The sequence below is a fragment of the Hypanus sabinus genome, chromosome 1 (assembly GCF_030144855.1).
Source record: "Hypanus sabinus isolate sHypSab1 chromosome 1, sHypSab1.hap1, whole genome shotgun sequence".
Taxonomy (NCBI): Eukaryota; Metazoa; Chordata; class Chondrichthyes; order Myliobatiformes; family Dasyatidae; genus Hypanus; species Hypanus sabinus.
This window is the reverse complement of record NC_082706.1, coordinates 131,592,530-131,606,350: the sequence shown is the minus strand read 5'-3', so window position 1 is coordinate 131,606,350 and position 13,821 is coordinate 131,592,530. Positions and strand designations below refer to the sequence as shown.

Below are 13,821 nucleotides of genomic sequence, written 5' to 3'. Positions count from 1 at the left end.
CAACTCAGGCATATAGTATGTAAGCAGTATTCATAAAAGCAAACATACAGTACTGTGCAAAAGTCTTAAGCATCCTGGATTTTTTACATAAATTTTGTTTTAGATGTTTATTCTTTGTCTTCTGCATTAGGGTGTCAGGAGAAAACAGCAAATTTTAGATTTCCAAACGTACATTTTCCAGAAAATAAATGTTACAGAGAATTATTTGTATTTCATTAAAGTAATAGACTACTTTTCAAATAAAAACTTGATTACTCTGTAGGTACTGTGTATAGCCCAGTGCATGATTAAGCAAAGATAACAAACGGGTGCTAATGATCAGTGACATAGTGTTATGAATGTACCACAGCTCTGAGGGGCCGAAGGGTGCGGGGTAGCCCCCTCCTTTGTGAGAATCGCAAGATCACTATTGAGTCAGTCCAGGAGACCCAGGAAATGAGAGAAAGACATACAGAATTCACAAAGATTGGAATATTGGAATGTGACCTGGCCTCCGAGAGGGGACCCATTGATACCGGCTATTGTCTCTTGGAGATGGACTTGTGTATTGCATCCTGTACGATGCATCGAAGCCCCAGGCAATGAACTGAGGGGGAGGTTGGTGGAGAGATTGCATCATCTCAATCTGATTGACATCTGAGACCCTGTGAGTCAGGATAAAAGAGGGTCTGGGGAACAGCCCCTTCAGACGCACCAGAAGAAACGTTAGTGATCCCGTAATAGCGGAAGCCGGTGGGGGGGGGGGGGCCACGTGCGTCCAGTTCCATTTGCCCCGGAATCGGTGTGCCTTTACCACGGAAGAATGGTTTTTAGCTAACATCAGGGAAATCAACTCCCAACGACTCTCGAAGGGTTGACATCATAAAAGGACTGGGCAAGTTTTAACCCGTCTTTCTCTCAAACCAAAACGCTGCAGCTTGAACGAACTAACAGTGACTTTTATATTTCCATCGGACAATACATTATCCCCTAGATAATGATAGAGCTATTTCTTATTGATTATTATTATGCCGGCACTTTTAGATTTAGTATTGACGACGGTATACTATCTGTATGTTTGCATTGATATTATTTTGTGTATTTTTATCAATAAATACTGTTAAAAATAGTACCATCAGACTTCAACAGACCTCTCTATCTTTGCTGGTAAGTGACCCAGTTACGGGGTTTGTGACAACAGTAAGTTCAATGAACTAATAAACTGAAACAGAAACAAAAACAGAAACAATCAAGCTGGGCAAAGGACAAACTAAAAGGTGAGGGTGTGGCAGATGTGACAGTTTAATCTTTGAATCATCAGTTCTTGCACCATGCCAAGAGTGAGCAGAGGAACAAGACACAAGGTTGATCATCCTGCATCAGCAAAGTCTCACCCAAGCAGAAATTGTGTGGCAGGAGTTTCAAGATGTACTGTTCTTCTGAAGAAGCACAGAAACACAGGGTCGGCCATGGACACTGAGTGCAGCAAACGAAAGATACATCAAACTGATGTCCCTTCTAATTGGAAGAAGTCCAGTACTGCTATCAGCTCTGAACACAGAACCACTAGAACCCAAGTACACCCCTCTACAGTCCGAAGAATTCAGAAGTGCTCTTCATGGAAGAACTGCTACCAAGAAGCCATTCCTCCAGAGAGGAAACAAAGCCAAGAGCCACCCAGGCACAAAAACACAAGTGCGGAGTGCTGAACAATGGCAGCAAGTGCTCTGGGTCAGTGGTCCCCAATCTCCGGGCCGCAAGCATGCAGGGGTGCGGCGGAAGGCAGAACACACCCAGCACACCTTTTAAGAAAAAAGCCGAAATAAACAAGCTAATGAATTAGGTGCCGCCCAGCACGTAAATGTCAGCCCGGACCAGAGGCGATTGCCGACTGCATGGAGCATTTCAGCTTTTTTCTTAAAGGTGTGCTGGGTGCGTTCCAGCTACTGCTACAGCCCTGCATGCTTCGTGGCCCGGTATCAGTGCGTGGCCCGGAGGTTGGGGACCACAGCTCTGGGTTGACAAATCAAAATTTGAAATTTTTGTCTCAAACAGAAGACAGTTTGTCTGTATATGAGCTGGAGAGCAGTACACACATGAGGGTAGCCAACAGGCAAGCAGTCAGAGGTTTCCTGCAGGTTTGGGGCTGTATTTCTACAAATGGAGTTGGTGATCTGGTCAGAAGTAATGGAATCCTCAGTGCTGATGAGTATAAGCAGATTCTATTCCATCACGCAATACCATCAGAGAGGCGTCTGATTGATCCCACCAGGACAATAACCCCAAATACATGGCCAAGGTCTTAAAGAACTATCTCCAGTGAAAAGAAGAACAAGGTGTTTTACAGCAGATGGTACGGCCTCCACAGAGTCATGATCTCAACATCACTGGGTTGTCAGGGATTACCCGAGGAGAAAAAAGCAAGCGACACAGCCAAAGTCTGCAAAAGAATTGTGACAAGTTCTCCAAGATGCTTGGAACAACTTACCAGCTGATTTCCTTATGAAACTCCACAATAGTGTACCTACTGATCCCATTTTAAGGCAAAGGATGGTCACATAAAATACTGATTTGATTTAGTTGTTTTTACAGTTTACTGGCCTTTATAGTATGTTGTTATATTTAGAAACTTCTCATTTCATTATTTTTGAAAGCATCTTCACAATTTTTTTAGATCTACCTAAGACTGTTGCACAGTACTGTAAATTATACACAATTCTTTTTTAAAAGAAGGCACACAATTAGAACAAAAGTCCATTTCAGTGCAAAGTGGTCACTGTGTTGCTAAACTGCAGAGTTTAGGAGTTGCTGGTTGGTTCAAGAGCCAAGGTTGAAGGGAAGTAGCTGTCTTGAACCTGGTGCTGTGGGACCTGAGTCTTATATAGTTCTTGTCCAATGGCAGCTGCAAAAATATGGCACAGCCCAGTTGGTGGGGATTTTAATGTTGTATGTGATCTTTGTGAGGTAGTGCCTCCTGTAAGGTACCACTGATAGTGGGGAGGAATGTGGCTGTAATGTGCTGGGCAGACCCAAAACGTGGGCAATTTCTTTCCTCCCCATAAATTTTGCTAGACCAGCTAAAGTTCCTCCAGCAGATTGTTTATTAAAAGGCAATGAATATACAAATAAATTTGTAATGAAGTAATGTGTTCACAAAGCCATGCAAATCTGCTTTTATTGGAGAACTAAATGACATGCTTTCAAAGTGTTTGTAAGACAGAAAGACACTCCTGGATACTTCACAGGGAGGCTTATTAAACCTCAGTATTGTACATGTCTGAACATGTCATTTGATAACCTACCAATGAGATAGGCCGTAGAAGTGCCTCAAGGAGGGAGAGGGAGGCAGAGAGCTTTAGGGACAGATTTCCAGAGCTTAGGCATCAGCAGTTGAAGCAACAGAAATCTGGGGATTTACAAGAGACTAGAATCTGAGGACTGGATAAATCACATCGGGCCATGGGGTGGTGCCAATGAGTTTGGGGTTGGTATTACTGATAATTTTCTACTATATCAGTGCCAGTATGGAAAAGGGCAGGAAGCACCAGTGCTGCAAGATTCTGATTTCACCTTCTCACAGTGGAGTGTGTTTGAGCTGAACAGATGGAAAAGGGAGGCAATGACCCGATGGATCAACAGGGGAATGTAGGAGCACCGTAAAGTGCTATAGTGTGAAAACAGCAAACACCTCAGGCGGGTGTGATGATTCTGCAGCTTGGTACTCTTCTTGGCCTTGGTTGCTGGTTACCTTGCTAAATGGCGTCTGAGCTAATGAATCCTCGGATTGTTACTGCACCAGGCGAGGCCATTCGGCCCGTCAGTTTCACAGGTGGGAGAGTGCTCAATGGTGGCTTGGCGTCAGCAGGTTTGTTGCACCCACTTTGTTTTGAAGTGGAGGGTCGGACAGGAGGGTCGCTGTTTTCATCAGCCAATGGCTGAAGGTTGAGAAGGTCTACTAGTGTTTTACACAGAGAGTGCTCTAATCTGGAATTCTCTGTATATGGAAACAGGATCAATCAGGGCTTTCAAAGGCACTTGGACAGGTACTTGATAGGGAATAATGTGCAGGGCTGTGGAGAAACATGGGAAATGGAATTGCTCTACTACGTGTCAGCCTGGCATGATGGGCTAAATGCTCTCTCGATAACACCTTCTGTGATTCAACCTAACCAGTTTCAATGGAATACTCACAAGAAACTCGTCTCGTACAAAATATTTAGCTCTTGTAACTCTGGCATCTTCTCCAGGTTCAGGGGTTGCTGCTCGCAAAACAATGCAAAAACGTCACAGTGTTAAAAAGCAGTTGACTACTTTGCCATTATCACTGAGATTCACTGAACTGCTTGCTGAAGTAAAGTGACCCCCCCCCCCCCCACCATCTCTGTCATTCACCCATAAAGGCATTCCTTAAGGATCAGGAGCACAGGCTCTCAACCCTGCCCTACTACCCAACCTGACTATGGACGGTCCTTCCCCTGCCTGATGTTAATGTCCCTCCATTCCCTAGATTCCAAAATATCTCAATTCCAGCCTTGATGCTCCATGGAAGATCAAAATAAATGTTCAGGAGCAACGCTGGGTGTGGTGGAAGTGCAAGGATGATTATCGATGCTTTATATTGTGTATATTTGTTGCAACCAGTCATTCAACCCTGGGGAAATTCCCACTTTGAAAACAGTGGATCCAGAAATCTGCTGAAGATTGCAACCACAGTCACACCATGGGCTGATGCTGGGGGCTGGGTTTAACGATAACATGCAGTGGGTCAGCAGCATGCTGCTTTTTCTAAATACTGTTGATAGCTAGACAACATTAGTCAAGTGCGGCATCTCGTCAAATGCTCAAACAAAATGAAGAAAAGCACTGGAAGAGGGTCACCTGATTTCAGCTGTAACTTGTAGAGAAGTTTGAATAGGTGGATGAATGGGAGCCACACTGAGGGCTATTGTCCGGGTGCAGGTAGATGGGACTGGGGCAGAGGACCAGGCTGGCATGGACTAAATGGGCCAAAGGGTCAGCTTCTGTGCTGTAGTACTCTATGACTGGGGGATGTAACATTGTCTAAGACCGATTCCACAACCTTTTTTTGTGACTGTGGGTTGGGACTTTTACCAAGCCCCACCCCAACAGAGCAGAATGTTCCATGTGAACGATGACAATTTAGTTAGTGCAGTATTCCCTCAGCAATGCACCAGAGCATTAGCCTAAGTTTTAGTGCACAGGTCTCTGAAACAGCTTATGTTCATGACCTGGGCAGAAGAATGACACATTGAGCTGTTACCGATGTGGTGGACAACCAGAACGTCTGGATGGTGGATAAACATCAAATGTTATGGGGAGATATGGGAACCAGACCTGGAGGTGTGACCAGTTCTGCAGCCCACACCTTAGATGCATTAGTCTTGGAAGGATTATAGCAAGGACACACCAGAAGAGTGGAAATTAAAATTAAACTACACACACTTGAAATCTGAAATAAAACCAGAAAATGTTGGAAACCCCCAGCAAGACAGGCAGGATCTGTGGGAGGAGAAATGGTTAACATTCCAGTTCAGATACTGAATCAGACAGAGAGACCATGATCTGAAGTATTGACTCTGTTCCTCTCTTCACAGATACCCCCAACCTGCTGAGTGTTTCCAGCAATTTTGGTTTCTAACCTGTAAAGTATCTGCACTTCAAGGGTTAAAATGTGAGGTTGGATAAACAAAGTACACGTTTGACTGAGGACGTTGTGAGGAAGTGGTTAAGCATTCAGAAATAAGTTGCTTGTTCTGGTTGAAGTGTCAAGGACTGGACTAGTTTAGTCAGCTTGTAGGCATTCAGAAGCCTGCCAGAGCATTTGATTGGGTCACCTTTCGAAATGGCTTGAAGCCTCGGCCTAAGTCTGAAGCCTTGTGTTTCAGGGTGAACACTGCCACACACAGAGGGCAGTGGAAGTCTGGAACTCTCTTACAGATATGGTAGATGTGACTTGTAATTACAGTGTCAGTTTAAGGAAGCTGGGTTAAACACTAGCATGATCAGAGAACAACAGGGCAGATTTGGGTGGAGCTGTCTACTGCTGTTCCTATTATGCTCTTGTTATGACTGCAGTTGTAATCTCAGTAAATGGTGGCACTTGCTTGGTGAATAGTTGTCTCTTGTTCTGTACTCCTTTTTCTATTACACATAGGACTCCCCCCACATTCCTAGGGTACTAGAAACATTACCATCATCCGGAGTGGTGTAGCGCGTGTACTCTGGAAAGTAGTCTTCAATTTTGGATTTTCCTGCCAACACTTTCTCCGCCAGAAGGTCCTGCTTGTTCAGGAAGAGGATGACAGATATTGTTCGCAACCACCTGATAGAAAGAGAGAGCAGTGAGCATGTAGGAGTGTTAACAGTTGCGGTAACACAGTTCAAACCTCATGGGCTCAGCGACGCCATCTTGTGGCCTAGTACTCCAGCTCAGATTTAATTTACAACTGCTATCAATAGCACTGAGGAGGTACAGGAGCCTACAGTCCCACACTCAGCATTTTAGGAACAGCTTCTACCCCCTTACCATCAGATTTCTGAACGGTCCATGAAGAACACTACCTTGCTATTCCTCTTTTGCACTATTTATTTATTTTATTTCTTATGGAGGCTGAGAGCAATTTTTCCTGTCTCACATTGTGCTGTTGCCAAGACAACCAATTTCATGACATTCTGTACATCAGTGATAATAAATCTAATTCTGATTCTGTATCCTGATTGAGTCACATGGTCTGTTATTGTGGAATGAGAAGCGGGGAACAGAACTGTGGCCTTTGCCCTCATTGGGTGAGTCTGCACGGGAGGAGGTCTCTTTGCCCCTCGTGATAACCTTCTCTGTGCTGCTTGCTCCTCGACCTGGCAGAAAGTGAGTTACTGGAATTGGGAACAGGTCTGAGAAGGTGGTGGGTGGAGATAGCCCACTTCATCACGAGCACTACCCTCCCCACCAGTGAGGACGCCTTCAAAAGGCGGTGCCTCAAGAAGATCACATCTGTCATTATGGAGCCTCACCTTCCAGGTTATGCCTCTTCTCACTGCTACCATCAAGGTGGAGGCACAGGAGTCAGACTTCTGAACGGTCAGTGAACTTGTACACTACCTCACCATCTTGCTCTCTTTCTGCACTTTTTATTTTTTATATATTCTTATTTCAGCTTATAGTAATTTTTGATATGTATTGCACTGTACAGCCGCTGCAAAACAACAAATTTCACAACACGTCAATTATAGTAAATCTGACTGTGATATATGCCTCTGAGCACACAACCCCAACACTCCCTGCCAAACACCTGAAAAACAGAATGAATGGGACAGCAAGGCTACGAACCAAACAGGAATAAAAAATCCAGTGATTCCAAAAGAAGTGAGTATTTCTTGCTTTTTATGTAACCAGGAATTTTGTTTGTGCTTGGGAGCTCCTTCCCATCGGTGAATGCCACTTCCTGCCCTATCTCCACTAAAGAGCATCCAAAGTGCCCTCTGCCCTGATGGTGTCAGAGTTACACCACGCAGGAAGGACAGAATCCGGGTCTGTGAGCTGTGAGGTAGCAACTCTACCAGCTATGCCACCGGGCTATCCACCTGAATTTCTGCAGCAACATGGTGCCATCTGGGTGAGGGGATGAACCTTCACCATGATAACCCAGACTGGCTAGCTGCATCTGCACTGGGAGAAACTGGCTGCTGGCGACAGAGCTCTCTGGACTATAAGGTACAGGATTAAGGTCTCAGAAGAAATAACTCAGCTCTCAGCAGCTTCCTGAGATTAAAGCTTTGACTTACTGAGTCATGCAGCATAGATAAAAGCCATTTGGCCCATCTTCTCTATGCTGTCCACCCAGTACCCAGCGATACTAATTCTATCGTATTTATTGCCTTGATGATTCACATGCTTGTCCAGAATCTGGGGGCCGTGGACCCCTCAGTTAATGGTAGGGGTCCATGGCATAAAGAAAGTTGGGAACCCCTGAACTAGATACTTCTCAAATGTTGTGAAAGTTTGTGAATCCACCACCCACACAGGGAATACGTTCCTAATTCCAAGTACTCTCAAGTGAATAGAATATACCCTCTAAGTCTGTGAATGAAGGGAGGTTGTAAATACCCTTAAAATGCTGGAGGATCTCAGTAGGTCAGGCAGCATCTATGGAAAAGAGTAAACAGTTGACGTTTCGGGCCAAGTCCCTTTACAGACTGGGAAGGAAGGCAGAAGGAGTCAGACAAAGAAGATTGGGGGAGCAGAGGAAGAAGTGCAAGGTGGCAGATAAGTGAAAATGGGAGATGGGGAGGGGTGAAGTAAAGTGCTGGGACCTTCACTGGTGAAAGAGATAAAGGGCTTGGGGGTAAGGGGGAAATCTAATAGGAGAGGACGGAAGAAAGGGAAGTGGGAGGAGCACCAGAGGGAGGTGATGGGCAGGCAAGGAAATAAGTTGAGAGAGGGAAACAGGAACGGGGAACGGTGAAGAACAGGAGGAGGTGGGCAATTACTGGAAGTTCGAATAATTGATGTTCACGACATATCAGAATGGGAATGAGAAGAAGAATTGAAATGGGTGGCCACCATGAAATCCCACTTTTTGTGGCAGACAAAGCGAAGTGCTCGACAAGTGGTCTCCCAATCTACGCCTCACCAACGTATAGGAACCACACTTGGAGCACCGGATACAGTAAATGATCCCAACAGAGTCTAGGTAGCCTCCAACCTGATGGCATGAACATCAACTTCTCGAATGTCTGGTAATGTGAACAGGAAGTTGCCCCAGAAATTAATGATATATCAAAAATCATGTTTAATAACCTAAAACCGATTATATAGTTGGTTTAAAGTCCTGAACTTGGTCATTATAGATGTGAGGAACCATGCTACCGGCCAGGGAAATGTAGCCAATACTGAAATATCAAAAGCAAATGAAGACTCAGTGTAACTCCTCAGATGACAAACTGCGGCTGATACCAAGAGTGAACATCACATTATGTCTAGTTCTAAGAGCATTCCTGAAAGATCGCCAGTTATACTTTCACTAATATCACCTTCCTATCTTTCCTATACACGGTGTATCCTTGAACATTCAGCTCCCAATCACATCCATCATTTAGCCATGACTCGGTGATGGCCACAATGTCATATCTTTTAACCTGTAGCTGTACAACAAGGTCATCCACTTTATTGCTAATGCTGCGTGCATTTAAGTACAGTACAGTTAGATCAGTATCTGTTACCAATTCTGCTATATAAAGCTTTTGATAAAGTCCCGCATAGGAGATTAGTGGGCAAAATTAGGGCACATGGTATTGGGGGCAGAGTACTGACATGGATTGAAAATTGGCTGGCTGACAGGAAACAAAGAGTTGTGATTAACGGGTCCCTTTCGGAATGGCAGGCTGTGACCAGCGGGGTACCGCAAGGTTTGGTGCTGGGACCGCAGCTGTTTACAATATACATTAATGATTTAGATGAAGGGATTAAAAGTAACATTAGCAAATTTGCTGATGACACAAAGCTGGGTGGCAGTGTGAAATGTCAGGAGGATGTTATGAGAATGCAGGGTGACTTGGACAGGTTGGGTGAGTGGGCAAATGTATAGCAGATGCAGTTTAATGTGGATAAATGTGAGGTTATCCACTTTGGTGGCAAGAACAGGAAGGCAGATTACTATCTAAATGGAGTCAAATTAGGAAAAGGGGAAGTACAATGAGATCTAGGTGTTCTTGTACATCAGTCAATGAAAGCAAGCATGCAGGTACAGCAGGCAGTGAAGAAAGCTAATAGCATGCTGGCTTTTATAACAAGAGGAATTGAGTATAGGAGTAAAGAGGTCCTTCTGTAGCTATACAGGGCCCTGGTGAGACCCCAGGGCCTCACCAGTTTTGGTCTCCAAATCTGTGTGCAGTTTTAGTCTCCAAATTTGAGGAAAGACATTCTTGCTATTGAGGGAGTGCAGTGTAGGTTCACAAGGTTAATTCCCAGAATGGCAGGACTGTCATATGTTGAAAGATTGGAGTGACTGGGCTTGTATACACTGGAATTTAGAAGGATGAGAGGGGATCTGATTGAAACATATAAGATTATTAAGGGATTGGACACACTGGAGGCAGGAAGCATGTTCCCGCTGATGGGTGAGTCCAGAACTAGAGGCCACAGTTTAAGAATAAGGGGTAGGCCATTTAGAACAGAGATGCGGAAAAACTTTTTCACCCAGAGAGTGGTGGATATGTGGAATGCTCTGCCCCAGAAGGCAGTGGAGGCCAAATCTCTGGATGCATTCAAGGGAGAGTTAGATAGAGCTCTTATAGATAGTGGGGTCAAGGGATATGGGGAGAGGGCATGAACAGGGTACTGATTGTGTATGATCAGCCATGATCACAGTGAATGGCGGTGCTGGCTAGAAGGACCGAATGGCCTACTCCTGCACCTACTGTCTATTGTCTAAAACCACTCTCTGTAATTGGATCCTCGACTTCTTGACAGAGTCAGTCCGTGTTGTTGGAAACATCTCTAGCTCCATCAGGCTGAGCACCGGCACTCCCCAGGGTTGTGTGCTCAGCCCACTGCTGTTTAAGATGCTGACGTATGACTGCATCGCGAGATCCAGTTCACACTGAATCATCAAGTTCACTGATGATACAACAGTGGCTGGCCTCATCGATAACGCCGACGAGACGGCTCACAAGGAGGTACAATGGCCGGTAGAATGCTGCGAGCACAACATGAACGAGACCAAAGAGATAACTGTGGACTTCAGGAAGGTGCAGGCTGTCCACTCCTCACTGCATGTACGCAGTTCCTCCATGGAGAGAGTTAGCAGCACAAGTTTCTGGGAGTGCACGTAATGGATGATCTTACCTGGTCCGTCATCACCAATTCTTTGGTCAAGAAAGCACAGCAGCATCTCGACTTCCTAAGGAGATTGAGGCGAGTGAGGCTCCCCCCCCCCCAGGAGCACCACTGAGAGTGTTATGACCAGCTTCTTCACTGCCTGGTACAGGAATTGCAAGGCATCCGACTGCCACTCCCTACAGGACTGCTGAGAGGGTCTCTATTCCACCCATCAGAGATATTTATCAGGAGCGCTGCGTACGCAAGGCCCTTAGCATGTCAATAAGCCCTCCCATCCGTCCAACAATCTCTTTGACCTCCTACCATTAGATAGGAGTTACCATAGCATTAGCATCAGAGCTGTCAGGATGGGAAACAGTTACAGTGTGTGTACTGTATTGTGCACCATGGCCCAGAGGAATGTTGTCTTGTTTGGTGGTATACATATCTATTATTGACTGACTATAAACTTGAACATTATTCGGCATTGTTATTGTTTTACTTCGTTCTGTGTCAACGTACTGTGTAATGATTTGATCTGTATGAACACTTTGCAAGATAAGGTTATCACTGTATCTTCGTGCATGTGACAATAGCAAACCAAAGCCAATACTAATACCAAGCATTTCAAAGGACATTTCAGAAACTCAAACACAGATACCAGAGAGGTGAAATCAGTCTTGTCATACCTGTTGTTCCAGATGCTTTTGAAGAGATCGAGTGCTTCTCGGAGTCGATTGGTGTTGTTGTCTTCCCGTATCACCATATTGTAGCTGCTACTAGCCACCACAAAGATAATGGCCGTTACGTCTGTGCATGGTTGATAGATGAAGGTCCAGTTCAATGCAGGTAAGGGCAGTGGAAAGGAGAAGGGACAGGGAAATAGAGCAAAATTATTGGCAGCCTGCAGAATAAAACTGTGACATTTGATCACATTCGTTGCTGCAAGGAGCCCCTTGGCTCCAGTGTTAGTTATCCAACCAGATGATCTTTGACAGGACCTGTCGGAGGTGTCCTGGTGTTTAGCCTAATGACAGCCAGCAGGACCTTCCAGAGATGAACCAAACTAACACCAATTAATTGCTGACCTTCAGTGGCACTGAAGACCAGTGTCAAAAACTTAACAGTGCTGCAGCTGCCCAGGATGCACATTGCTTTTCAAAACAGAATGGTAAGGAACAGCAATCAAGAAGTAAGTAATGTTTTAGGAAAGGGGTGGCAGGTGACAATGAGAAGAAGGTAAGTACACAATGAAAGGTGCTCTTTGGGCTGACTGCTTTCCTACGACGTGTCAAACACTATTCTCCTTGAACCTGTAGCAGATGTAATTATCAGTTTAACAGATCCAGTTATCAGTTTCTCTCAGGCGTGCACGCACACACAAACACACCCCCCACCCCCCCCCCTCAATCTAGGGGCCAGTATTCTGATCACTGGGACGTTCAGAGGGTATAGCACCATTAGTATGCTCCAGATGCTGTGGAAGTATAACATGTAAATCAGGTTCCATGATGGGCACTGACTCCTGATCACCAGCATCAGACGCAGTGGCAGCAGGTATGAATCCCTAGACTCTCCCCATCTTTTAACTTCAGAAATTAAGCAGATGTCAGCTTCCTGCTCCTGACTGATACAGAGTGGCTGGCTTGGTGGAATATTATCCCAGCCTACCCACCCTTTGGCTGAAGTACATCTGAGCTACACACCTCAGGAACTGGCTATCCCACAAGCCTTACTCTAACAACTGCTCCTCATGTGTTAGCAAAGCTTTACTGATACCCCGTGACCTGGATTACAATTGCATCAATTGACATCTAAAATAGAAGCAAAATACTGTGGATTGTGGAAACTTTAAATGGAACCAGAACGTACTGGAAGTCCACAATAGGTCAATCAGCATTTGTGTGGTGGAAAACTGAGTCAACTTGTCATGTCATAGATGGAAGGTCACTGATCCAAAGCACTAACTGTGTTTTCCCCTCTATAGAAGCTGCCTGACCTGCTGTGTACATCCAACATTTTCTGCTTTCATGTCAACGGACATCAGTCTGTAAATTCCCATTCATTTCCACAGTGAATGTGTGATAGGGTAGACTGACCTTCCAAACTGGATGGTTGCAAAACCAGCTCATGAAGAGGCCAAAATCAATGGTCAGAATAGTATTTCCATTCAATTACAAGCAAACACCTGGAATGGACAGGCTGCTTTATGAGGATAGGTTAGGCTGAGGGATCAGAAGATTGAGAGGCATACTTAATACATATTTGATCTTGAGCGTGGATGTAGAGATAATGTTTCCTCTTGTCTGAGGATCTAGGTGTCAGAAAATTGGATTTGGCCTACTTACGAGGCAATGTTTTCTTCTCAGAGGTGGTGGGCCTTGGGACTCCTCTGCTCAAGGAAGGTAAAAGTGGTCTTTGAATATTTTTAAGGCAGCACAGCGATAGAAAGATTCTTGGTAACCAAGGAACTGAAAGGTTACCAAGGATAGAAAGGAATGTGGAGCTCTGTTTAAATTCAGATCAGCCACAATCACCGTGCAGCAGCTTTGTAGGGCCGAGTATTGCACATGCCATATTTCTGAGATAAAAACTGAAGCTGCTATTTGCCTGATTGCAAACCAGGTCTAAGTACCTAAATTGCAAAGATCAATACAGAGGTGACAAGGGGAGAAAGTAGCAAGAAGGGATTGGCAATGTGGAATTGGATTTGTGGCCACTTCAAGTGAATTACACTATTTCGAAGCAAGATTGGGTCTGCTAGTGAAAAGGCTGGCCTTCATCAGGTAGAGCCAGTTAAGGTGTACAGAAGTTAGGATGATATGTAGCAGTCATACAAGGCATTGGTGAGATAGCACTTAGAGAATTAGGTTCAGTTTTGGTCACACTCTAACAGAAAGATGCCACTAAGGTTAACAAGACTTGAGGGACTGAGTCATGAGAGAGGTTGAGAAGGCTAAGCCTTCATTCATTGGAGTGCATGAAATTGAGGGGTGAGCGTGAGG

General features: G+C 44.9%; 1 protein-coding gene across 3 annotated transcripts in view; it reads right to left on the bottom strand.

The window, feature by feature from the left end:
- Positions 1 to 13,821, bottom strand: part of LOC132397604 (guanine nucleotide-binding protein G(s) subunit alpha-like) — a 362,218-nt gene that overhangs the window by 1,863 nt on the left and 346,534 nt on the right. For all 3 annotated transcript variants that reach the window (XM_059976393.1, XM_059976396.1, XM_059976402.1), the window contains exons 9-11: positions 11,506 to 11,626; positions 6,192 to 6,322; positions 4,171 to 4,238 (exon numbers count right to left, since the gene is read on the bottom strand). In XM_059976393.1, coding sequence (XP_059832376.1) covers positions 4,171 to 4,238; positions 6,192 to 6,322; positions 11,506 to 11,626 — 320 coding nt within the window. The remainder of the gene's footprint in view (positions 1 to 4,170; positions 4,239 to 6,191; positions 6,323 to 11,505; positions 11,627 to 13,821) is intronic.